The 26,097-nt window shown below is 45.6% G+C and overlaps 1 protein-coding gene across 6 annotated transcripts in view; it reads right to left on the bottom strand.

The window, feature by feature from the left end:
- The window catches only part of PPP1R13L (protein phosphatase 1 regulatory subunit 13 like), a 753,157-nt gene that overhangs the window by 28,300 nt on the left and 698,760 nt on the right, over positions 1-26,097 (bottom strand). For 4 of the 6 annotated variants that reach the window (XM_086938373.1, XM_086938374.1, XM_086938375.1 and 1 more), the window contains 3 exons: positions 20,032-20,425; positions 18,196-18,716; positions 17,398-17,538 (listed from right to left, as the gene is read on the bottom strand). In XM_086938373.1, coding sequence (XP_086794499.1) covers positions 17,398-17,538; positions 18,196-18,716; positions 20,032-20,425 — 1,056 coding nt within the window. The remainder of the gene's footprint in view (positions 1-17,397; positions 17,539-18,195; positions 18,717-20,031; positions 20,426-26,097) is intronic. The other 2 variants (XM_086938376.1, XM_086938372.1) reach the window with 1 other exon arrangement.

Raw genomic sequence — 26,097 nt, 5'->3', positions numbered from 1 at the left:
TTAAATCAGAATGTTCAACAAACTACTTGTTTTGGTTTGGCCACTGATAAAATTTGAACACACCCTCAATTCCGTATTTGGCTGCCTATGACACAAGGCAGACACACAAACTATACAATTGAACCACTGACTGAAATGTTTCAAGATGGTACTCAACTCCTCCAATTTTGATCCTTTGAGTTGGTTACTGTAGCCAATTAATACCAATGCTTGTCAATTATGCTTTTCTAATGCCTCCAGTGGATTTACACTAAGCAGACCTGATCCTCGTTTTCCTCATTCTCATACAGTTACTACATATTCTGTTGGTAAATTATGTCAGCAATGGTTGGAACATTCCATGCTGTCATCTGTGAAACAACATATCGCAACAAATAATACCTGGGGGTCAAAAGAAAGAGGAAAGTTTGACAGTAAGAGCCACTACACCCAATGCACACAGAACAGTATCAGTGAGAAGTGATAGTTAGTAAATGGTCAAGTCGAGACTCAAGAGTACAAGGAGAAAAATATATTGTTCCCATCAGAAGCCACACTGTACCGCCCTTGTTGTCATCATATGGGATCTCCTTACCCAGGAGACAAGACGGCCGGTAAGCATTACCGTGACCGAAATGTAATAGGAGAGCAGAACAGCAGAATGTAGTGGTGGCTACTGAAAAAAGCAGTGTATGGTGTTTGGAGTGGTCGACCACTAATAAGTGCGGTTATTTTTTAAAACCTGCACCCACACCTGCCTTTTAACCTTAGGGTTTGGGGGATATCAATAAAATTTCTTTTTCCAACCATTCACCTAATTTTAGTACCCTTCACTTTTTCACTCCAAACACCATACACTGCTTTTTTCAGTAGCCACCACTACATTCTGCTGTTCTGCTCTCCTATTACATTTCGGTCACGGTAATGCTTACCGGCCGTCTTGTCTCCTGGGTAAGGAGATCCCATATGATGACAACAAGGGCGGTACAGTGTGGCTTCTGATGGGAACAATATATTTTTCACCTTGTACTCTTGAGTCTCGACTTGACCATTTACTAACTATCACTTCTCACTGATACTGTTCTGTGTGCATTGGGTGTAGTGGCTCTTACTGTCAAACTTTCCTCTTTCTTTTGACCCCCAGGTATTATTTGTTGTGATATATTGAGTTAAGGGGCTTATATCTGGTTGGTCGGTAAACTTGCCCTTAGACCCTCCCCACTTGTTGTTGAACGTATCTGTGAAACAACACCTTCCTCTCTTGTCAGGTGACATTGATCTGGCTGATTTCCTTTTAGGTCCGAAATCTCCTCGCAGTAAACATTTTGCATATGCTGCATACAATGAATTTCGGAAACTGTCTCAGATGGAAGCTGCAGTCCACTTAAGGCATATTGATCAAGATATTTTAGAAAACGTTCTTGCCGTGGTTGATAATAGTATTAACACTATCTTCTCGTAGCTACACTTTAGATAACATTGTCTCATCCGTAATTGACACTGATCAGAATGAACTATCTGTATTGTATCATGGTCAAAATGAGTTGCGCTCTGTCATGCAATTTACTGGCAGGCATCCCGTATAAAGTAACGGTCTCACAACGTGTTACATGTTATGGCAATGTTCTTTTTCCACCTGCACATGGGATTGTAAATATTTTACTGTGGCCTTCCGTTCGGACTTTGAAAACAGACTTCAATAAGCTAAGCAAACTCAAAGCGCTATTGTTACAACAAGAAGTCGCACTCACTTCAGCTCGTGAGACCTTCGAATTGCAGGTGGCTTGAACATCAAGTGAGGTTGAGTCTCTACTGAATATGAATCTCCCACTACATTTTGGAGAATCAATTTACCAAATATGTAATGCGTTTGACACGGAAGGCCTGGTCCTCTTATTTCAAACGTGTGGGGTCCAGCCTTGTCATTTCACTTCAGACAATTTTCTGACTTCAGACATCTGAAGTTGAATCCTGATAAAACAGAGTTGGTCCTCACAGGTGGTTCATCCAGTCCCTGGAACTCCCTCTTCTGGCCCTCCTCTTTGGGACCCCCTCCCACACCCTCTTCCTCAGTTAAAACCCTGGGTATCAAACTCAATAACCATCTCAACCTCCACTCACAAATCAGTTCTGTTGTATCTTCTTGCTTTCTTGTTCTCCGCACCATTCGCTCTGTCTCCCGTTTCTTTTCTCCTTCTGCCCTCAGGTTAATCATGTCCGCCCTGGTTGTTTCCCGGCTGGACTACGCCAATGCCCTCTACAACGGCATCCCGGCTTACAGTCTCCAGAAGCTCCAGCTGGTTCAAAACCAGGCGGCCAGATTGATCCACGGACTTTCTCGTTTCCATCATTCCACCCCCCTGCTGAAGGCACTGCACTGGCTGCCTATAAAGGAGCGAATCTTATTTAAAACTGGCTGCATGGTCTTCCAGGCACGCCAAGGGACTGCTCCGGCCTTCATTTCTTCTTTACTCAAAGAATACACCTCTGTTCGCGAGTTGCGGTCATCTACCCAATCACTCCTACAAGTCCCCAGATACAGACGTAAGAAATGGGGTGGATCCAATTTTTCTGTTTTGGCACCCTCCTTTTGGAACTCCCTTCCTGACCATTTACGTTCGGCTACTCACTACCCTGCCTTCCGAAAAGAGCTTAAGACTTTTCTTTTTACCCAAGCTTTCCCAGTGTAATTCCTTCCCCTCCCTGTCATCTCTAGTCTTGTTTGTGTCACTGCTAAAGTTTGCCTCCATAGCGCCAAGAAACCGCATGGTGAACGTTGCGCTCAACAAATACTTTTTAAATTAAATTAAATTAAGTAATCCCAGCCTTTATTCATTCAATTTTTCCACCACCTTTGGAGGGTTTCCCCTGCTGCTCCTTTTGGTTTGAGGCGTGCATGTACTTTTCTACTACTCCGTAATGGCTGCCCCACAACATTTTGGTTTAATGCCATTGGCAGCTCTTAGCATTGGCTATAGGCTAACCTTCCGCTACACCTAGTTCACCTGCGTGCAAACGGTGTTCTACTGCCACCGGTGTCCCTTCAAAAGTGCCCTGGATGTCTGTCTCGTCAATACACCACATGCTGCCCTGGAATATAAACTGTTGATGGGACCGTTGATGACCTATGACCAGGACTGTTCCATCAGTAGACGCTTTGTGTATGATCTATGCTTGGAGAAACGGCAGGCTTGAGTACCTGTGCACAGCACATCTTGCATCGCTGTTTCATCGAATATAATGCAGGTTGCGCGAAAATGCTCCTGACTTCTTCTGGAGATGAGCAGCATGTATGTTCATTCGACTTGCTTAATTGGACGGCGTACCTTTTTACAATAAAAGGTTCTGATGATCTGTTGGAGCTAATGGCATTCCACTTTTCCCATGATATTTCCGATTCCGAGGAGCCTCTGTAAATGATCTCTGGGAAACATCGCGAAGGCGTTTTATTCTCTATAGACATATACAATATTTATTTTCTCTGTTTTTCTTTTTTGCATACGCATTACATCTTTGAATTTTTTACCAATTTGGCTGTAGACCAACACGCTTTCGCCCTGCTTACATTGAATTTCTAGTTTCCTATGAGCTACTGACATGGCCAAGGGGAGGGTGTCACATGGCCCAGGGGGACATTGTTGTCTTCACTAAGTTAGTATGAGCTCTGAGACATTAGACGACTTTGCGCATGTTACTATATAGCTTTATTCTTGCAAAGACTTTGTTCGTTCACTCACATGAGAACTATCTGCTGTGTGCATTCTCTGACAGTTCCTGGAATTTGGTCTGAACATTGTGAGCAAGGTCGGTAAACAATGTCCCTTGTTATTCTATTCAGGCAAGGCCCTAGCCCCTAGTAAAAACATACCAATGCAGATGTTTGAAAATCATACTTTGGTATTAGGGGATACATGCATGACACACTTGGAGAAGGACCTTTCTAGGGAGAAGAGCGAGACCGCACCAATGATGCAGACCTGCAATCTATGGTCTAAAGTATTGTGTGCGCAGCAAAAACCCAGCGTTCTTCTGACATATAGTAATATGGCTTCTTAGCACGGCAAGGGAGAATAGGCTCTATTGTCTTTTCATGATGACATCTCCCTTCATGATATATGGTCTAGTTGCTATGTTTTTTTTTTTTTAAAACCTTTATTGAGAAATGTAGTCATTACATGCGCAGGCCCACAACCACAGGGGCCGGCCGCAAATGAAGCAAGAAACCATAAGTCGACCAACAATGAAATAAAGGAGAAGCTGTGCGACTACCACATGTGGTCATGAGCACCCCAAGGCAAAGGATACATTAGGTTTTCATTTTTTCAATTTAGAAGAAGAAGTAGCGGCGGCTAATTCAAAGGCGTCACACCATCCAGTGTAAGAACAGGAGATGAGGGGGGACGAACCCCGCAAAACAATCGATATCAGGTGAACACTCACACAGTTATGCAAACAATATGGTCACCGAGGCAGCAACAGAGCTACAGGCAATACAGCAGCAATTGTTTTGACAGAGCACCATCCCATACACCCACCCTCTAATGACAGAAAGGCATAGGCAAGTGGAAACGCCCGATAGAAAAAGGAGAAGAAGTAAAAGAGACCGCCAACCCTACTGGAGAGACAGAGTGCCCTCCCAAGAACAGACAGAAAAAGAAGAGAAAGAGACCATAGAACAAAATAAACTAAAACAACAAACTCCCCCACACCCACCACCCTGCACACCTGTAATGGCTACGGCCAACCCCACTAACAGCGTGCCTGTCGCCCAGGAACTGCCCCACAGAAGGGAAAAATATAAAGCGGAGGAGGAGAGCGACAAACACACTCCCGGACTCCCTTACCCCCCACCATTGGCAACCTCCCCAAAGCAAATCAAACCAACCTTTAAAACCAAAGAGCAAGCGTCCAGCTGGGGAGGATATCAACCAAGTCTAACCACCTCCCGGAAAGAGCCCAGGCAAGATCAAACCCGCATTAAAGCACATATCGCCCAAAAGACAACAATTTCAAGAGAAAAATACAGTAGCCCAGTCGAAGCAACGGTGATGTGTCAAAGCCGGATACCAGATGAAGTCAGCCTTGGCCAGTGCGACTCTGTGTAGGGCCCCACGTCCTCCGAAGCACAGTAGGCAGGAGACAGTCAAAATGTCCACGGAGGTGCAGGGCAGAGAAATCCAAACAAGGACCAGGCACAAAATGGCGGAGTCCACAGGACCAGCAGGACAAGATGGAGAGGAAGGACCGACTCCTCCAATAGTTCCGGAAGGGCTTTCTACTGCAAGCAGGATCATTAGCATCGAGGGTCCGCCGGGCGTAAAGCACATAGGAAGGACCAATAATAGCGACGGGTGCAGAGTAAATCGGGCCAAAGGGATCCAAATGAGCCAGGACAGGGCGCCGGACGGGAACCTCAGAACGTTGGGTCAAATCCTCCATCGGCATCAAGAGATGTTGGTCGCTTGTCACAGGGTCGTCGTCCGGTCCTAGGCGAAAATTTTCCAGCTTTTTCGCGAGCCGGTCATACGTGACGGTAAACTGGGTATGGAGCGCCCCTATGGCGGCCATAATGGTCTTCAACAAAGGAGCGTCACCCGTCCGCTCCATCCCCCGGGCCATAGGGACGAAGCAGGTCACGAGCCCCGGGACCGCTACCAAGGCTCTAGGCACACACAAAGCAGACGGAAACTGCGGGCGCTCTCACCACAGGCAAACACTTCTCCAGCCGCGGGGGACAGCCCTCAGACCTCGTCCCCCAGCAAGGTCCCCGGGCACGTCCCCGGCCGCGGCTCAGGATGATCGTCGTCCGTCACGATGAATAGCGTCGTCGCCTAGGAAGACTGGATTGCGATGCAGAGTCTCAAAATCCAAAGTCGCAGGACCGGACCAGACCCCGGACTCATAGCCGCTGTTGATCGATAGCAGGCCAGGTAGACAGGAAATCGAGGCCCCGGCGGCAGCCCTGAATTAGGCCCAGAAGAAAACACGACAGAACTCCGTCACCCAAGCAGTTAGAAAGACCGGGATTGCACCAACGGGGTCAGGCAGGCTTCACACACCCAGGCGCCCGGTGGTGACATAGGATGAATAGCAGGATAAATCGGCCGCAGGTGGAGGTCGGCGGAGCCGGGAGCTTACGCGGCCATCTTGAATTGTTGCGTAGCTCCTCCCCTCTCTAGTTGCTATGTTGACTGTATTTGTATTATGCATTTTGCAGCTTGTTGTGGCACGTATACAGCATGTTAGGGCACGTTAGTTAAATATTTTAAACTGTTTTATGTCTCTGTCAGATCTTATTGTGGACAGGTACAAGAGTACGAGCGAAAGGATGTGTCTTGCAGCCGCGAGTCGTGAGAGATTCAGGAGTGTTGTGTTCTGGGGTGTCTATTCACTTGTTTCTCTGTGAGTGAGTAGGAGGGCAAAGACAGTATAGCTAGTTGGTCTTGGGTTCATGGGTACTAAGGTGGTAGGATGACCCTGCGCACTGGAGTTCCATAATCCTATGCATAATTCTGTTCTTGGGCAGAATCCCTGCAACACGCTAATCCAGACAACCATTATGGTGATTTTAGTGGTCTTAAACAACCACAGGAAGCTAAGTGGTAGCTATGGAGAGCAGCCTTCAGGCTTAGTCCAGAAGGAGTATTAAGCAGCTTGTTTTACCAGATCTAATCATATAGTGTAGGATAAACTCAAAAAGAACCAGACAGTGTATATATAAATATATGTATTACACAACACACACTGACACATTGGTATATCTCCTACCCGGAGATATCAGCACAAATACACACAATACTTCAATTGCAAATAGGTAAATAAGCACAACACACATTGGTCTCCATGGGGAGACCAGACCATATACTAAGAAAGTGGACAGTGAACCTAGACAGTAGTTGGAATTTGGACCACAGTACTCAGAAGAGCTAGGGATACATGGAACCAGCCAAGGTCAGTACCCAGACCCCCCCCCCCCCCCTCCCCACCCCCCAGAAGCAGTGTGCAGAGTGGAAACACAGCTGGGTACTCAATAGAATTCAACAGGAAAGTTGCTGTTGCAGTTTTGACAAAGGAACCTTCCCAATGGAGCCTGAAGAAACCCTGTGGTAGACAGAAGGTTGGAGAGGCACCCCACCCGTGGACACCCCAGGAACCAGGATACCTACAGAAGGGAAGAAGGGTGCATAGGTGCAAAGTGACATCGGAAACCGCAGTAGATCACAATGGAGGACTTCAGTAAAGATGCCGCCGGCGAAGACTGTGTAAGAGTCCGGTGGAATCCAGGGGTGGATTCTTGAAAAGAAGAACCTGCAAGCAGAGGAAACAGTCAGAGGTGACCAGGAGACATGGAAGAGTAATGCCCACCGATGACGGAAGATGCAGGAGTGATGACTGTGCCTTGTCGCTGCAGTTGTGAGGACCAGGCGATGCTGAGGAAGACCAGGAGCCGGTAACAAGCTGTCCCATGTCAGAAGTAGATCAGTGCATGGCGGGAGTACCAACAAGCCTTGGCAGCAGCAACAGACGTGAAAAACGATAAAAAAGCAACGTTGGGGCCAGCAAGGTCCAAGGGACTCACCAAGTGCAGAAGAGTCAGAGCAGGCCCACGTCAAGCTGGGGAGCCCACTGAAGCAGGAAAAGACCCTCGAGGGGACCCACAGGTAAAAGGCATAGTAGTCGCAAGTGATCCGCGAGCAGCTCACCAATGAAGAAGGCCCGCGGTTCAGAGGATGCAGTGAGGAGGTTGATCATGGCAGGAAGAGCTGCTGGAGGCTGATGAGTCTTGTAGTCTGAAGATCTCTGGAGTGCAGAGCTACCATGCCTTGGCAGCGGTAAGTCTATGTGGTGCACAGGGGTTTAGTCCCAGCAGTTCCAACGAGGGTTTACAGAGTCAATAAATGTCCGTTTTATGATGGTAGCCACACAGTAACATATTTCCATAGATCACACAAGGAAGACAAATCTGAGTACCATTATTGGAAGGATAAAGAGTTTGGCCGAGCACATTTATATCTTTCTAAATGACGAAACATGCCTAAAATGTAAAGCAGTCTGAGCACACATGGTGAGACAAAAGTGCAGTGCTGCTGAAATAGATCTTTCAGCGCTTTCTTTAAAGACCCATTGGATATGTATGTCCAGATTCAAGTTGACTCCCTCTGTCCATTCCCTCCCTGAAGTTTTAATGTTACCAGGTAAGATTAATGTCAGGAATGTATTGTTTAAAGGCTGTGGGCGTTTTGAGCTCGATGGGAAGCTGACTGTGAAGTCCTGTCTACCGTGTAGTCTTTACAATAAATCAACTTAAACCTACCTTCTTCCGGAGTGATTACTACAAAATATGGTGAAGAGTTGGCTACACCTCGAATCAGACGTGTGCAGCAATCTTCAAGCCGTTAAATTTCTTTTAATTCTCTGGTTCAAGCTCCACCTGATTTCCTCGCCACAACTATGCGGTGTGTTGGACTCACCTTTTCAGCTGCCGCACTCAATGCGACGTACAGATCGACAGCACTGGTTTCTTCATCTGAGACTTCCTTTGCTTTCTCCAGTGCTGTACCCACTCGCTAAGAGGACTCGGCTCAGCTGTTTTGAACCTTTCTACATGTGCCGTTTTATGGATTTTGGGGTGCAGTGTGGACCCGCACGCGAGTATCACGAGCGATATCTCGTGGCAGGAGATCTCGCAGCAGTCCTGTGTGATTGGCAGCACCACGCCTCCTCCTCGCAATGTCTGTCCTGCTCGCCATGCCTGGCCTGTGCGTCCTAAGACACACGCAACGCAATGTCTCCCATCACTCAGGGGGCCCTCCACGTCTTGCCTGGGCTGTGCGCCTGATGTCACCACACTATTGTTTCCAGCAGAGTATCCTGGCAACAGTTTCTCTCGTGACGATACACAGCTGCTGTGATCTCCCCGCTAACCCCTTAAAAGGTGGATCACGGGGATTCGCACACCACTGTCCCACACTTGTTTATGTTGTCAAGCAGCTCCTGGGTCTCCCCGTCAGGCTTTGATGCTACTCACTACGAGTAGGCGGATCACGGTGATTCGCACACCTCTAGTTGTGTTCATTCTGAGGGAGTAAAATCATCAAGGTGATCCGCACACCTTCTTGGCAAGCTAGCGGATCACAGTGATTTCTTTCACTGTATGTACACTTGTTTTCTGTTCCCCGCGGATCAGTGATTCTCACACTTCTTTTCACGTCAGTCGTAGGAAAACATATATCTCTGAAACTGTTCTCCTGACACATATTTCTGGTCGGCGTGGATCAGTGATTTGCACACTCATTTCCAACCACTGTACAACATTTTCCAAGAGTACCTATAGTTGTGACAGTCATCTTTATCCCCTTATAACCCTTCTATAAGTACTGCAAGGCACTATCATTTTATAGGATCTACATTTGCTACCAATACAGTCTATTTCTTTATTTAACACCATGTGTACCATGCAAGCTGTTGCCCTCCTCCCGAATTTTTAGACCATCCCAACGAACCTCTTGATAGATGGGAGGTAGGGTTTGACGCATTTGAAACCTATCTCGGGGCTATTGGTGCTTTAAGATACAGTGCTGAACGAAAGAAATATCTGTTGCTACACTCTTTAGGTTTTTTGAGGGGAGGTCTATATTCAAACATCTACTGGAGTTACAGATCAAGACGGTGACATCATAGATGAATACTAAGACACCATTACCAAGCTTAAGAATAGGTTTGACAAACAACTTAGTCTCATGGTCCTTAGGAATACATTTTTAAAAAAAAAACAGGACGTGGTTGAAGATGTTGATGCTTATATATCGGTCTAACATAGGCTGGCATCAGTTTGTCAATTCGAGATGTTGCCAATGTAAAGACAAACAAATCAGGCAACAATTGTTATCTATGAGAAACCCATCACTGGAATGGAAAACTATCAAAGAGGCCAAAAGTATTGACATTTACCAAATTTTGTTGAAAGAGTTATATGATAAAGTTCTTGAGCCTGTATATGTTGTGGTTGGGAGTGGAAAGTTGAAACCAAAAGATTTTCATAATGGAATGCCTGCTAATGTCAAAAGTAAGAGTCAAGTTGAGAACACCAGTTTCAAAACAATGTGTTTCCGTTGTGGTAATCCTCCACACCCCAAAGGGGGAAGATGTCCCGCAGTGAACTTGGTGTGCAATTATTTCACGAAAACTGGACCTTTTGCCAAGGTATGTCTAAAGAAAAAGAGCCAAAAGAAAATTCTGGCATGTTTGGTGGAGTCTGATTATGAATCTGAATCAGAGGTTGTTTAGACTGTGACGGATGTTCAAGTGGGTTTGTTGGCAGATGGAGCTAAACCTATTGAGGGCAATCCTTCAAACTGTGTTGATCCCATTGGTTTTTTTTTAACTTTATCTAACATTTTCCATTCATCTACAGTTTACCACAATTTGGAGAGCAAGTCTGTTGCCTGCAGATAATTTGCAAACATTGCTTAACAGGACATACATTCAAAGTAGATACATTACAAATCAATACCAAGTCAGTGTAAACATAAATATAGCAGCATTACAATACAGCAATTTATGAGCTATCTAAGCACCAATTGGCTCCTTTACAATTATCCAGTTTGGATGGCCATGCCGGGTAGGCAGATTCAATCTACCCCAGTGGGGACAACTCCAGGAGGAGGTTGAGAGGAAGCAGGCCCTAATTCCTGTAAATAGTCCTTTAAGGGTCCCCAGATGTCTTTGGGCCGTGATGTGATAGGTAGTGTAGACGCAAACAATTTCCCATTAGTATTACAATAAACAAGACTGTTCAGCCATGCCTAGGTAGTGGGCGTAAATTTATCTCCCCAGTTTAGAGTAATCTCTCGTTTAGCCAGTAGTAGCACGAGAGAAGTGTAACGACGCAATGTTTTTAACATAGCCTAGTAGTGCAAGTTTCCTCCATGCCCATCTAGTAGTGGACACTGTATGGATGTCTTTTGGGTCTCTAGGGGACGCTTTGGGTAGTATTGTCTTTAATGGGGTCCGGCTTACTAGGTCCGCGTCTAACTTTAAATATGGGATTCGCGCATCCGGAAGATATCACAAGTGTGCATAACTACATTGAGCCGCCAAAAAATAAATCTGAAAATTTGGAACCCCCAGCCCACCTCTATCATATGGTAGTGTCAAGGTGTCCCAGCTGACTCTGGTTCTCTTCCCACCCCAAACCAGCCGGATAAGATGTGTGGGGAGTGTACTAAAAAAACTATTGGGCAAGGGAATGGGAATGTTTTGAAACAGATATAAAAATTTAGGAAGAACAACCATTTTTACAATCGCTACCTCCCCGCTAGTGATAGGGGAAGCTTAATCCAACGTTCCACCTGTTGTTCCAGGGTGTGCACGACCAGACCATGTGTTAATCCCATTGTTGAGGTGACTTTTGGGGGTACAGTCTTTAATTTGTTAGTTGATTCGGGTGCCAGAATTACAATGATTACACAGAAGCTATCGGAGGAAACTTGGGGCGATAGGGTACTCTTGCCATCAGACCGTTTTTCGGTTTCCTATGAAGTGTGCAGAATTGAACTTCTTGGTTATATTGAGGATGTACTTGTGTTCAAAGTAAGGAGGATCAAAGGTAAAGTTTATGCTGCCCTCAAAGGATTGAATATTTTAGGGTGGTTTCATCAGGGGTTGTTCGGTATGGTTCTTAGACCAGGTGCCAAGGAGCAGGTTTTAGTGGTTCATTGTGATGTGGTGGGGTACAAGTGGAAGAACATATTTCCTTCAGTTTGTGGTGAAATATGTGGTTTCAAACAAACTTATTGTGAAAGATGGTGCTTCACCTGTGAAAAACAAACTGAGGGGTGTCCCATTTAGTGTGAGGGTGGACCTAAACAAAGAACTAAGGTATTTGTGTGATCAGAGGCTCATCAAACCCACTGAGTCATCCTTGTGATTATCTCCCTTGGTGGTTGCACACAAGAGGTGCGGAAAACCATGTGTGTGCATTGAGTTGAGGTCTCTTAATGAAGAAATCTGAGTGGATTCACATCCTCTTCCCAAGATTTGTGACGTGTTTGTGTGCATCAGAGGTTCTAAGTATTTCTCAAAGCTGGATCTCGCTAGTGCTTATCACCAGATTGGATGACGTCCTGGTTCGCAAGCCTTGACAGCCTTTGTTTTCCCTTTAGGAACTTTTCAGTACAAACGGATGCCGTCCGGTTTGCCATCCGCTGCCTAGGTATTTCAGAGAGTAATACAAAATTTGTTTGGCTCTGTGGAAGGTGTGTTGGTCTTTCAAGACGATGTTCTGATTCATGTAAAAGATGTTCAGTCACATGACAGTATTTTGTGCAGGGTCTTGGATATTTATGAGAAGCATGGTGTTGTGCTTAGATTGAAAAATTTAAGTTGTTATGTGAAGAGGTGGAATATCTGGGTCATCTAATTTCTAAAGAACGCATTAGACCTAGGAAAGGTATTTTAGATCCCATTGTTGGTGCCACTACACCTATTGACAAGGCAGGTGTGAAGTCACTGGGTCCCTTCCAGTTTTACTCACGCTTGTTTCCATATTTTGCTACCATTGTATGCCCTATTGGCTATCTACTCAGGAAAGGAATACATTTTGAGTGGTCCAATGAGTGTGCTTCAGCCTCCTAGCAAGTCAAGCTGCGTTTGAGTGAGAGTAAAGCTCTCAAGACTTATGACCCCGATTTTCCATGTTGCATAGCTGTAGATGCTAGCCAAGTTGGACTGGGTGTGGTTTTGACACAACATTCTCAAAATTAGTTACAGTATTCTGTGATTATAAGGGAGCTGTTGGCTTGTCTGTGGGCAGTGGAGAAGTTTTCCCCTATGTATGGAATAGGCGTTTTCTGCTGAGGACAGATCACAAACCATTGGTCAATATTCTGGGCACAGGTAATAACAAGTGTTGTACACCAAGCATAATGAGAATGGCTTCTCGGTGGATGCAATATCCATTTGTTGTCATTCATGTCTCTGGTGGTAGGAAAGGAAGGGCTGATTTTTTGACCTAGGTCCCTTCGAGCAGCGATGAAGCTGATGGACAGGGATTTCATGAACTATGCAAAGAAGACTGAGGATTTTTTCGGAGCTGCCCTGTAATTATCAGAACTTAACCTTTGCTCGAAGGAGAATTGGATGAATGCACTAAGGGAGGATGTGGTTTTACAGCAGGTTTGCGGTCTAGTCAGAAGTGGTTGGCCCAGGGAGAAAGTCTTCTCTCCACTTCTACAACCTTATTGGAAAGGTGAAGCGGAAATATCCTTAAAAGATGGGCTTTTGCTAAGCTCAGATAAACATATTCCTCGTCATGGTATTAGGTATGAGGTCATCTGGGGGCAACCTTCACCAAACGTTGCATCTGCTAGATCTTTTGGTGGCCTAGCATTGATGCTGGGATCAGTGATGCAGTGTAGAACTGTGTAATGTGTGGTTTGGCAGACAAAAGTTTGAAAGTGGCCACACCGCCCTTACTTTCCAATGATGGTCCCTTCAGGGCCGTGGGTCAAGGTTGGTTTAGATATTATGGGTCCTTTCGAGTCCTTACCCGGAGGTTCCACTTATATTTATGTGCTGGTGGATTATGCATCCAAGTGGCCAGAAGTCAAGATGGGTCAAGGACCCCAGTGCATCCAGCATAGTGTTGTTTCTGAAGGAGGTTTGCACCAGAGAGGGGTTTTCCTTAGGGTCTGGTTTTGGACAATGGTATGCAATTTGTGAGTGGTGAGTTTAAATATGTTCTTGCCTCTTGCAATATCAAGCATATGAAGATTTCCCTTTATCACCCACAAAGCAATGGTCTCGCTGAGCGTATGAACAGTGGTGGGTGAGTGGGTCAGGTGGGAGAAGTCGAGCAACCATAATGTGGGTAAGTCTTTGGACAACATGGTGTGATTCTATAGAACCACTCCTCACTCCACGACCAAGATTTCTCTATTTGAAGTATTGAGGGGGAGGAGAGCCAACACAAGTTTTAAACCAGGATGGATGAACAAGTGGATCAAATCAGAGTCTGATGTGGAGAGTCTTATGGATACTGTGAAAGAGAATGAGTTGAAAACACAGACTAAACAGAAGTGCTTGTTCGATCAAAAGAAAGGAGTCAAGACTGTTACTGTGGTTGTGGGTTATTTGATGCGGTTTAAGTCACCTGTCCATGTGAAAACGGGCTTGGACAAGTTTGGTGCTCCCACTACTGTGGTAAAGGTTGGGAGAAATGCTATCCAGATTGAAGGTGGAAAATGGTGGAATGTTGCAGAATTGTTACGGTAAAGATGAAGGTTAATCAGGAGAGTGCAGGGGAAACCGAAGTTGTGGGTGACCCCATATGGGTTTCCGTTAGAAGAAGCTCTAGAACCAGAGTCATTCCCAGTAGGTTTCATGTGTAAACTTGAGTTGGTGTTGTGTACTGCATTTTATTTTTATTTTTTTGTTTATGAGGAAGGAGGATATGTAGTGTTCATATGATGTGTTCATGCATAGTGATGGAAGCAGAGAGTTCTTAGCTCTCTTTTCATTCTCTCCCTGAAGTTCTAGTGTTGCCAGGTACCATTACTGTTAGGAATGTATTGTTTAAAGGCTGTGGCGGTTGGAGCTGGATGGGAAGCTGGCTGTGAAGACCTGTTTACCGTGTAGCCTTTACAATAAATCAACCTAAAACTACCTTCGTTTTGTGTAATTACTACAACGTTGCTGCGTGTTTTAAGGTATTTCATGGTAGATATAATCTCATTTAAGTCCCAAAGACCTTACCACCTCCTAGAGTAACTGCTTAATTCACTTCTGTTACAGAGTAAACTATAGAAATGAAGTAACGTGGTTACCATTTCGAATGCAACAGTACTTAGGGCCTTTGCATACGTCAGAGCTTTCCAAACTATGTCCCGACACAGTACTGTGTCGCCTGCAAGTGGTGGGTATGTCGCAGGATGAGGCACTTAGCACATAACTGCTAATTAGGAGGCATTCCTTTGAAAGAGTGTCTCGGAGTCAGCCACAGCAGCGCAGACTCCGAGACACTCTGCTCTAGGGGTGGGGGGGAGGGGGCGGGAGAGTCACAACAAAACCCCATTAACAAGTAAATGGTCCTTTAAAGACCTGCGTAGTACTCGAGGTGCAGCTGTGTGTGCCCGGGAAGCTGGGGTGAGGTGCCAGAGGGTGACAATCAGAGGGAAGGAGACAGTGAGACAGAGGGAAGGAGACAGTGAGATAGAGGGAGGAAGACAGGGAGAGAGAGGGAAACAGAGGAAGGGAGACAGAGGGACGGATACAGAGGGATTGAGATAGAGGGAAGAATACAGAGAGGAAGACAGACAGAGGGAGGGAGGGAGACAGACAGAGGGAGACAGACAGACAGAGGGAGACAGAGGGAGAGAGACAGACAAGAGACAGACGGAGGGAGGTAGACAGAGGGAGGGAGAGAGAGGAGAGAAAGGGAGAGAGATAAGAGGGAGGGAGACTGCGAGGGACGGAGGGAAACAGAGAGAGGGAGGGAGGGAGACAGACCGAGATGCAGACAGAGACGGGGACAGACAGAGACAAATAGAGGCAGGGGCAGTCAGGCAGAGACAGACAGAGACGGAGAGGGGGACAGAGGGAGGGAGACAGGGACAGACAGACAGAGAGGCAGAGGGAGTGAGAGAGAGGGAGACAGAGAGGGAGACAGAGAGAGGGAGACAGAGAGAGGGAGACAGAGAGAGGGAGACAGAGGGAAGGAGAGGGAGACAGAGATAGGGAGGGAGGCAGAGGGAGGGAGAAGGAGACAGACAGAGGGCGGGAGGCAGAGGGAAGGAGATAGGGAGGCAGAGGGAAGGGGAGGGAGAAAGACAGAGGGAGGGAGGCAGAGCGAAGGAGAGGGGGGAGACAGAGGGAGGGAGGCAGAGGGAATGAGAGGGGGGAGGCAGAGGGAAGGAGGGGGAGACAGGGGGAAGGAGAGGGAGACAGACAGAGGGAGACAGACAGAGGGAAGGAGAGGGAGGGAGGCAGAGGGAAGGAGAGGGAGACAGAGAAGAGGGAGGCAGAGGGAAGGAGAGGGGAGAGGCAGAGGGAAGGAGGGGGAGACAGAGGGAAGGAGAGGGAAACAGACAGAGGAAAGGAGAGGGAGACAGACAGAGGGGGAGGCAGAGGGAAGGAGAGGGAGACAGAAAGAGGGGAGAGGCAGAGGGAGGGAGGCAAACAGAGGGAGAGAGGCAGAGGGAAGGAGAGGGGGGAGGCAGAGGGAAGGAGAGGGAGACAGACAGAGGAGGGAAGGAGAGGGAGACAGACAGAGGGGGGAAGGAGAGGGAGACAGACAGAGGGGGGAAGGAGAGGGAGACAGACAGAGGGGGGAAGGAGAGGGAGACAGAGGGTGGGAGACAGAGGGTGGGATACAGAGAGTGACATACAGACAGACAGAGGGAGACAGACAGACAGAGACAGATAGAGGGAGACAGACAGACAGAGACAGACAGAGGGAGACAGACAGACAGAGACAGACAGAGGGAGAGAGAGGGAGGGACACAGAGGGAGAGAGAGGGAGGGAGGGAGACATAGGAAGAGAGAGGGAGGGAGACAGGAGAGAGAGGGATGGAGACAGAGGAAGGGAGACAGAGGGAGGGAGACAGAGGGCAACAGACAGAGGGAGGGAGACAGAGGAAGCGAGTTAGACAGAGAGACAGAGGGAGACTGACAGACAGAGGGAGACAGACAGACAGAGAGAGGGAGACAGACAGAGGGAGGGAGACAGACAGAGGGAGAGAGAGGGAAGGAGACAGAGGAAGAGAGAGGGAGGGAGACATAGGGAGAGAGAGGGAGGGAGACATAGGGAGAGAGAGGGAGAGAGACAGAGGGAGAGAGAGGGAGGGAGACAGAGGGAGAGAGAGGGAGGGAGACAGAGGGAGAGAGAGGGAGGGAGACAGAGGGAGAGAGAGGGAGGGAGACAGTTACAGAGAGAGAGGGATAGAGAGAGGGAGTGAGACCCCTCCCCCGCTACACTGCCTTACTGTGTCCCAAAATTATGCATCTCCAAAAAGTGTGTCCCCAACATAAAAAGTTTGGAAAGCTCTGGCATATGTGGTAAACAGTACTAACTGTTATGACCAAATGAGAGGTCACAAATATAGTCCAGTATCTCACAGCACACCCCACAACACACAGTATACATGATTCATGTTGCAGAAACGCACCCCCCCCCCCCCCCAACTAGATTTATCTGATGGGAACCAAATATCCTTCCTATGAAGTTGTTCAGTTAGGTGCAATTACGTCTTGATGATATCTAAGCACAGGACCTTTCGTTTTTTAATTATATAGTATTCAATGATACTGTATTTCTGCAGCCTAATCAGCTTCCAACTCTTTTGTACAGATGAGGATGTAACCCTGCCTTGAAGAGTAGACAGTGGTAAGGGATTACAGATTTAGGGGATTCGTGTTTACCTCTTTCACTGCTTGCTGGACAACATCAAGCTCGCCCGTAAGTGCAGCGTCTAGCAGTAGCACCAGCGGATTCAGTCGTGCCCTCCTCGAACGAGTCTTCTTTGGGGAGGAGTGTTTCTTCAAAACAGATCTGAGTTCCTGCTTTCAAAAAATGTGGGGAAACTGAGGTGAGTCTCACCAGAGTCGGAGTGTGGCACATAACAAACAATAAACTCTGGGGGTCTTAGAGAGAAACTAAACCTGTACAATGATTTCTTCTCTGAAGATGCTCACAGAACTTGCACAACTAGATGAAAGTCCTACTCCTATTCATGTAGTCTTACATCCTTGCATACGAAAACATGACTCCAATCATAGCTTCCGAACGAACTTAGTCGTAAAAGACCTACTCCCACACTGAGATTTAGAATGCAAGACTGCACTGGAAACACGTTGCCTGTCATATGCTTTACCACTAACGGTGTGAATGTGACAGAATTACCTCCCCAGCTAAGTATAAACATTCACACGCTTTACCAAGAACACTGCACCTCACTACATAGGAATATTGTTCTAATATGTTTCGCCTGAATCAAAGGCTTTCACTATTCACCATTAATGGAGCACAACCCCTACTCTGAGGAGACATCTAGCTGTCAGAGTAAAGTAGTTGCCTTTGTTATTCCAAACCATCTTACTCCCTTAATTCCATTGCCATGAATGAATGTATTTCAGGACTTCCTTATTGGACATTACAACACCCAGACGGGATAGGACCCTTAAGACAGAAATCCCCAATATCACTTCCACTCAACTTACCGGACTGGGTGCCTTAGAGATTGGAGTGGTGGGTGTAATCAACACTGCTGGTGAAGAGGGTGATGGGGACCTTTCCTGGGCTATGGTGGCGCCCACCTTTGTTTCTGATCCTTCAATGATGACTGGCATCTCCATTTGTGGAGCTCCTTCGCCTACAAGGCTCACTGTTTCCTTAGGAGTAGAGCGGCGGAAGAGACGGCTCATAATCAGCTGATACTGTTTCTTGCTGGCTGGCTGGGGAACAGCCACGCTCTGCTCCATGGACCCTCGCCTCTTCAAAGGTCTGGGGATATCTGCCAGAACTCTACGGATTTCATCCATCTCTGGCGTTTTTTGGGCCTCTGATGGCAGTATTGGCTGAAGACGAGTGGGACTAAGAGGACGTGGAACCTCCTCTATCTGCGAGTCACTGGTGGGCAGCAAGATTGACAGCTCAGGCTCCAGCTCTCCAGCTTCTGGCAGACCTGGGGGCATCCTTTGCAGCTCTTGGGCTCTTTCCAAAGTCGATACCTTTCCACTTCCTGATGGAAAAATAATATAATCCAGCAACAAAGCATGGGACATCCTTCACCGGAGTATAACAGGTCAATAAAACTTTAATGGCATGAAACTAAAAAATCTGACATACTAATTTTTGGGCCCCTGTTCACATCTGTACATTTCTACCTACAACCTTTCACAGCCCTAACTTCCAAGATAATAATGGGCATTCATAATAAGGTATGAGCAGTTTGACAACACTGGTGAAGTAACGTATGGGACTTCTCTGTTTCTCTCTCAATTTTCTTCAGCTTTCTCACTACCTTTGTATGTCTATTCTGTAGGATTCATAATTCAGCCCTTAGGTGTTGAATCTAACCCTGTGCACGGGCATAATGTAACCCATAAGATTAATGTCCATCCGTACAGCTCCAGCATTCACTGCTTGCAGCCCTACCGCCAGATGAGCCCCGTTTGCCTTCTGCCGCCCTGTTTTAGTCAGGCATAGCAAGTCCCGCCCGCGGATCGGATATAATTCAACGATCAGTCCTCGACCATTGAGCGACCACCCGGACTTCCGATACCCTCGCTCAGTTACCTGGGTATAATTCACTGTTTCCATCGACAACCCTGTCCTGATGACGATCCCGACTAAAGGGGATCGAAACGCCGTCGACTGTACAGCTTGAATTATACTACGCATTTCACGTTTTGTGCTTCTATACAAATAATTGTATTTTAAGTGATTACAACTTGTTTTGTGGAGCCATTATTCGATGTAAATACTTTGGTTCATGCGTCGACTACACTGCTGTTTTAAGGACTTGCACATTCACCATCACCAATTGTATATAGCACCTTGCACCTAGTTTCACTGGGTTGTCACATGATCCGTTCTGTACAGTGCTGTTTTAACTGTATTGTCATGTGAAATATCCCCCTTTGCTTCTTGGTAAATAACATTACCTTCTTTAATAAATTGACTCCTTGGTTCTTCCTTCCTTGTAATGCATATTGCATACACTTCTAAAACTGTCTTCACATAATACCTGTTGGGAATTGTTTTTGCTTACACGATACACCCATCCCAACGAGGTCTATGGGTTTTCTCCTGTTCTTACACATCCGTATATGGGTTTCATCTAATTTATCAATAAATACTGTTTTCTGTACTGAGTGCATATAATTAAGGTTACCATATTTCTAAAAGTACTGCTAGGAGATGGTATGAATTACACAAGATTACATGTTCAACAGGGCATTATCAAGCACAGGAATTCTGGTGCAGTGAAAAATCGAAAATAATCTGAATGATTCCATTCTATTTCTTCTGCCCAAAGATTAATGAGCACTTACCATCAGACGTGGACCATGACCTCACAGGACTCTGAGCTTGAGCAGTGTGAGGCTGAGACTGCTGCAGCTTCCCAAGGGTCGGGGATCCAGGAGGCCCTTGGATGTTGCCCATGGAGTGCGGGGTCCTCTGCTCCCAGAAGGCATTCTGCAGTCTGAAGATCATCGAAAGAGGTATTGGCTTCTGCTGCTTGGGACGCCCACCTTGAGGGCTCGAAGGTGGAATGGGGATCCTCGAGATAGGCTGCTGGGCCTGCCAGTTCCTGGGCAGTGTGCCTGGGACAGCCCCTGAATGGGATCTCCATACACTGGGGTCAATCCGCCTGTCACCTGTGGCAGGATTGTATTTGTAGTTTCTAGGTAGCGTGGAAAAACTGTTCTGTCCATAAAGATCATCCTAAACAGAAAAATTACTGATTATAGCATGGAAGGGAAAAATCAAATCAAACCCCAAGGCCCAATTCACAACTTCAGGGCAAATGTGCTATGATTTCCATTCACAACAACCACAAATGAAGCTCAGGTTCTACTAGCCTGGCTCATACCATGCACTACTTTATACGCAGTAACTTGAGAAGCAGCAAGAAGAGGGTACACCTATACATGGCGGCCAGTTCTGCACCTTGGCACTTATAGGCTGCCGCCGTGGGTGAAACCAGCAACGAGACAGTGGGGAAACTACCTCAAGAACATCCAACATGGTACATCGGTTTAAGGATCTGCACGTTTTTGCATCCACCCAAAAACCGCAGTCTCAGGCTAAAGTGTTCCTGGTGTAAAAAAAAACAGCAGCAAGGCATTACGGGAAGAAGGAAAGGTTACAAAGCAGGCAATTAATGTGGGGTACGAAAAATGCCGATTACATGTTCGCTTACAAGAGTTTAACAAGAGCTTGGGGTAAAAGGGTATTCGTCTGACATTTTATTCGGGTTTTTTTTTCAGATGGCACGCATATGAATTACCCGATTTGGGCGGATGTGAACTAATTTTTTTCATCAGGAAGATAAAATATGTGTTAACAGGAATAAACGTAATCGCGTAGCGGACTTTGGAATATTGATATATAGTATTTAACGAATGTGTGCAACAGAGGTTTTGTTGGTATATCCGCTTATTACATTGATCTTTCGAGATCATAAAAAGTTCAGAGTGGGCCCAACAGTTTTTCTCCAAGATACCAAGAACAGAACCAGTTACAAAAAATTAAATGTGTACAGGTGCAAGCACACATTTAAATGGAAAATGATAGACACTGGCCCTAAATATTTTAAAAGCAACATTTCCAGATATCAGCCAACAAATAACTTGGGTTCGGTCCCCTAGTATTCATTAACAATTCTTCATACCAATTTCGGAGCTGGTAGTGACAGGTTCTTCTCTATTTTTGGAGCTAAAATAAGCAAAACTCTCTATGCTAGAGATTTGATGTAAACGTTTGGCCATGCGGACATATTATTTGTAGCATGAAGGGTCATGCTTAGTTACAGAGAGGGGATAGCACTTTCGAGGGGCACCTTACACAGAAGGTAGATTTTTTTATACAAACTAATTTAGTTGGTTCTATAGCTTACAAATACATCGAGAATGATTTACACTTCGGAGCTTTTACTATGTGTGTACACTAATTCTATTTTTATTTCTTTTACCTACTTGATTGTATACTTGTAGTTCCGATTGGGCTTTCTTACCTTAGAAAAGTTATGGTAACTTAGATGATGTATGTTCATTTATATTTTTGGGCAATTCCCGCTGGATCGCCTAGCAGTGGATTCTGCGATGTGGGCCTAAGTCATGCATAACACTAATTTCCTTTCTAAAGGCTTAACACCCGATATTCCTTTGCAGCTATTTTCCTATGATATCTGAGCTGCCAGCTGGGCTTTGAGGTAGGAGTTTGCGCTGAGCTAACTGTATGGCAGTCTGCTGCTAACTTCTTCGAAGTTTATAGAAACTAAGAGCTCTTTCCTCCGATTCTTTTCACAGATCATTTTGGCTACACTGTCCTTACTACTATTCGTGTAGGTAAGACTATGGCCGTCTACACAAATGTTTGTGTGTAAATTGAATTCAACGTTATGGTAGTTTACTCCTCGATCATTCTGAAACCCATAGAACTAAGAGTTCATCACTTTGTTCTTTTTACAGATCATTGAGTTGCACATCTATTATCATCACTCTTTTAGGTAAGATAAGGGTTATGCTCGGTTTTATTGTGGTGTCATTTTCTATTTGATAAAATGACTGACTGGAGCTACTATAATTTTTCAGTTCTGGATCCACAAAGGAAATCATTCCGTCAGTATTAGGATTTATGCAAGGAACTTAAGGTACTGAGACTTTGTTTATGTTATTGGAAGTTCAAATTGGGGCAATGATCATTTTGAATTTTGATTTAGTTTATGTGTTTGTTTGGCCCTTTGTTTCATAGGATTACATTGAAGATTTCAAGTAAGTTTGGCTAAGGTGGCTTGTTACACTGGTGTTGGTGATTGGGCTTGATTCATTGAGTTAGATAGAAAATAAACCTTTTTGTAAATGAATTGGTCTCATTTTATATAATTTCTTTTGCAGCTATACCCCTGAAGAAGAGACTCTTGTCTCGAAATGCATTGGGTGTGAAATCAATAATGTATATATTTTTATGATGATTGTAACATATCAAAATATGTGAAAAATATCAATGATGTAAAATTCTTCTTTGAACCTTATGGAGAAATATATAAAAAGTTTGTTTGAATGAACATTGACTAAAAGCATTGAACGCTTTATTGCTCAAATATGTCGTTGTTGCATGTTGTTGTCCCAGTCGCCCTTGAGGGGCTGGGCCTCTAAGGTCATTGTATTTATGCTCAGTAGGCATTTACACAACATTGCACACGTATCGTAATATCAAACAAATAGAACCAGAGTGCGCCAGGTACACTATCATTTCATTTATATTTTTGGGCAATTCCAGCTGGATCGCCTAGCAGTGGATTCTGCGATGTGGGCCTAAGTCATGCATAACACTAATTTCCTTTCTAAAGGCTTAACACCCGATATTCCTTTGCAGCTATTTTCCTATGATATCTGAGCTGCCAGCTGGGCTTTTCCACCTACGCATCCCAATTTATTTTGCTTAGGTCTCCTATGCTCCAACCACGATAGTGCCTTCGCCATTTCCCATACGGGGGCCTAGAAAGAGAGTAAAAGCTAATCGACAATTTCATAGCTGCCAAGGTTTCAGATTGCTGTGTGACTTTTTCATACTTACATTGTAATTATGAGTGACATTTCAATGACTATGAGTGACACTTTCTCGCGAGCAAAAGGAAGACGAGGGAAACATAAACATCAGAAATTACACACATTTGAGCAACTATAAACTCTAAGAACATCTTAAAAGTGCTATAAAGCACCAGAAATGGAAGGGCAGCAGTTAGCTGGCTCGCTGACTCTACAGCAAGCCCGTCACAAACAGCACCGCATTGGGCAGGCCTCAGGAGAGTGAGGCTGATGCACACACAGCGATCACAGCCAGGCTGCATATATTAAAAAACAAATTGTCTCATTATCTTCAACCCTGTAGAAATCATTAGAGTGGTCCGCCGCATCACACACTACCTTTCCAGCCCCGCTGGCAGCAGCAGAGATCATATGAGCCGCAGCCTGTCACAGAGCTGTACACTCCAAAGTCTGCTGACTTAGTTATGCATTGCTCAGCACGCTGAGTTCAAAAGCTAAAGTTGCACCACAGGGCCAGTCCCAAGACGAGTATAGTGCAACTAACTACCACACTTGAAAATTGAGCAGACTCACTGATCCTGTGTGTCGGCGTGAGACATGCATGCACTTATGCAGTCAGAATAAGAGACCTACAGACAATCCACAACTCTTTAAGTGAACAGTCTATCCTTGGCCTCTGCTAGAATCATATGTACCATTACAAATGCCTTCAAGGTCTCCATTGCTAACATGAGGCACAATTGGGTTTGATGGTAGACCACTTCATCCAGACCAAACACTTTGAATTTAGTTCTGGACTTTGCTGTTGTAAATGATTACCAGATGCATTAGTTAATCGAAGCAAACATAGACTACAACTCACAGAATGCATTCATTTCCTAAGTGAACACACACGAATAAAAACACAATGCTTGCTATACCTGAAGCAAATAAGCAGTAACTTTCTTATTTTCACGTTCCTGCTTTCAAAGGATTTAGAATTTTCTATTGGACTACAAGATGTAAACGTGTTGAAGATAATATACTTTTAGTCATTTGTGTGTTATGCTGACAATAGCTTCAAAGTATATATCACTGTAATTTGTAAGTGGGGGTGACATTCGTATGTCTAACTTAGCTAACACGACAGGCACCTGCCTCAAACTAATCTCTGATCAAAGACACTTTGTTTTCGTCAGTAAACAACGAATAAAAGCAACTGATATTGTTTCAACCAATCGAGCAGTAGCAATTCCAAAAGCAATCTCCGAGGCTCTTCGTGCGAGTTAAATGCAACAATTTAACATCAATAGTAAAAACGCCATTCATCACCCTCGTGCAGATTTTTTTGGTGGAAGCAGGAAGCCTGGCTTTTACATATTAATGGTTAGACTCCTCAGTGCGTTGAGCACCTGCTGCAGAAATATGTCAGCAGTCTGCGGGTCAGGTCACCAGATTCTAGCAGCTCTCCCACTCCTATTTCCCCCTTTGCATTCTGGTACTTGACGTTATGCATTTTTACTCAGAATTCTGGAACTTGTAGACTTCGTTTTATGCTGGGTTTTCACAGATTCTAACAATAAAGCCCAAACTGGCCTAAATAGTCGCGCATGGACCTAGGAAGCGTGGCAGCTGAAGGGCACCTTCAATGCAGGTTATTTAGTCTGTGGACTGCAGGATAGTTAATATTGTTAATTTTGAATTGTAAATTGTATTCGGCTGCCGCCTGTGCTTGCCTCGCCTCCCCATGGAAATGTTCACCATCGAGCCACAAACACAAGCAGAGAGAAAGAATAAATCCGAAGCAGACTCCAGAGAATACGAAAGTAAAGCAAATTGAGGCTGGGGAGAGAGGGGCCCCTGAAAGCCGGAACTCCACACTAGCACAAAGACCTGGAACAACAAGGAGCCTGCCTGAAAGAAAATCTCAGTGCCTCCACAAAAACTGGGAGCAGCAGCGGGACTGGGACATTTCATTTAAAAACACATAGAACTAATACATTGGGGGGGGGGGGGGGGATTATTCTATTGCGCTGCAGACAGCAGCACACTGAGGACTTGACTCTCAGATTGAGTCCCCCACCGCTTCTGTTCTGATCTACCTCAATTCCATTTCCTTCAGGACCTTAAGAGGCACTATGGCGGTCAAATCCAGATTTGATTCAGGCTCCCTGGTTTGCCACAACCAGTTGCAACCACTGCTGAGGGCAGGTCCCCGCGGGTCTTGGTAATTGGAGCATAGTCGGTGAGTCAGTCTCAGTGTGGCGCTGACGTGTGGCTGGCTCCCAGGCAGATTTGTTACAATGTAGAACTCTCAGCCACTCCAGAGCTGAGCGCAGACATTTAACTATTAACTTACTGAGCCCAGCTGCTGGCAGCACGTCTGCGGAAAGTAACAGAGCTGGCAGCATGCGCTGGCACCCTGCTTAGAATAGAGTTTCAGAGTGGCATTAAATGCGTGACAATGCATTTCAGTGCAGTGATGCGGAACACCACACTGAAATGCGTGAGTGTCACACCTGATGCATGATACTTGGCAGACCTGCAATTTCCCTAGCAGGCCTGTACCTGTGGGACGCCAGCTGGGCAGAGTATGGATTTGTACCACCTACTGTTTGTTTGGGGGTGCTGCTGGATGAAACTTCACTTTACCCCGAATCTGCCTTTGACTCTCTTTTGAGAAATGTCAGGAAGCCAAGCGGCGGCTGCTGCTGGAGTCCAGTACACTTTTTAAGGGCTGAATCAAGGCAGCACACTTGTGGCCAAAGGTGCTAGGGTCCGGAAAACAAGAAGTTAAATGACCTTTTTCCCCTGATTGGGAAGTAAAGGGCACTGACAATTGGGGGCAGTGGGCTACTCACACCC

The sequence above is a fragment of the Lissotriton vulgaris genome, chromosome 9 (genome assembly GCF_964263255.1).
Source record: "Lissotriton vulgaris chromosome 9, aLisVul1.2, whole genome shotgun sequence".
Classification (NCBI taxonomy): domain Eukaryota; kingdom Metazoa; phylum Chordata; class Amphibia; order Caudata; family Salamandridae; genus Lissotriton; species Lissotriton vulgaris.
This window is presented reverse-complemented; position numbering and strand designations above follow the sequence as displayed.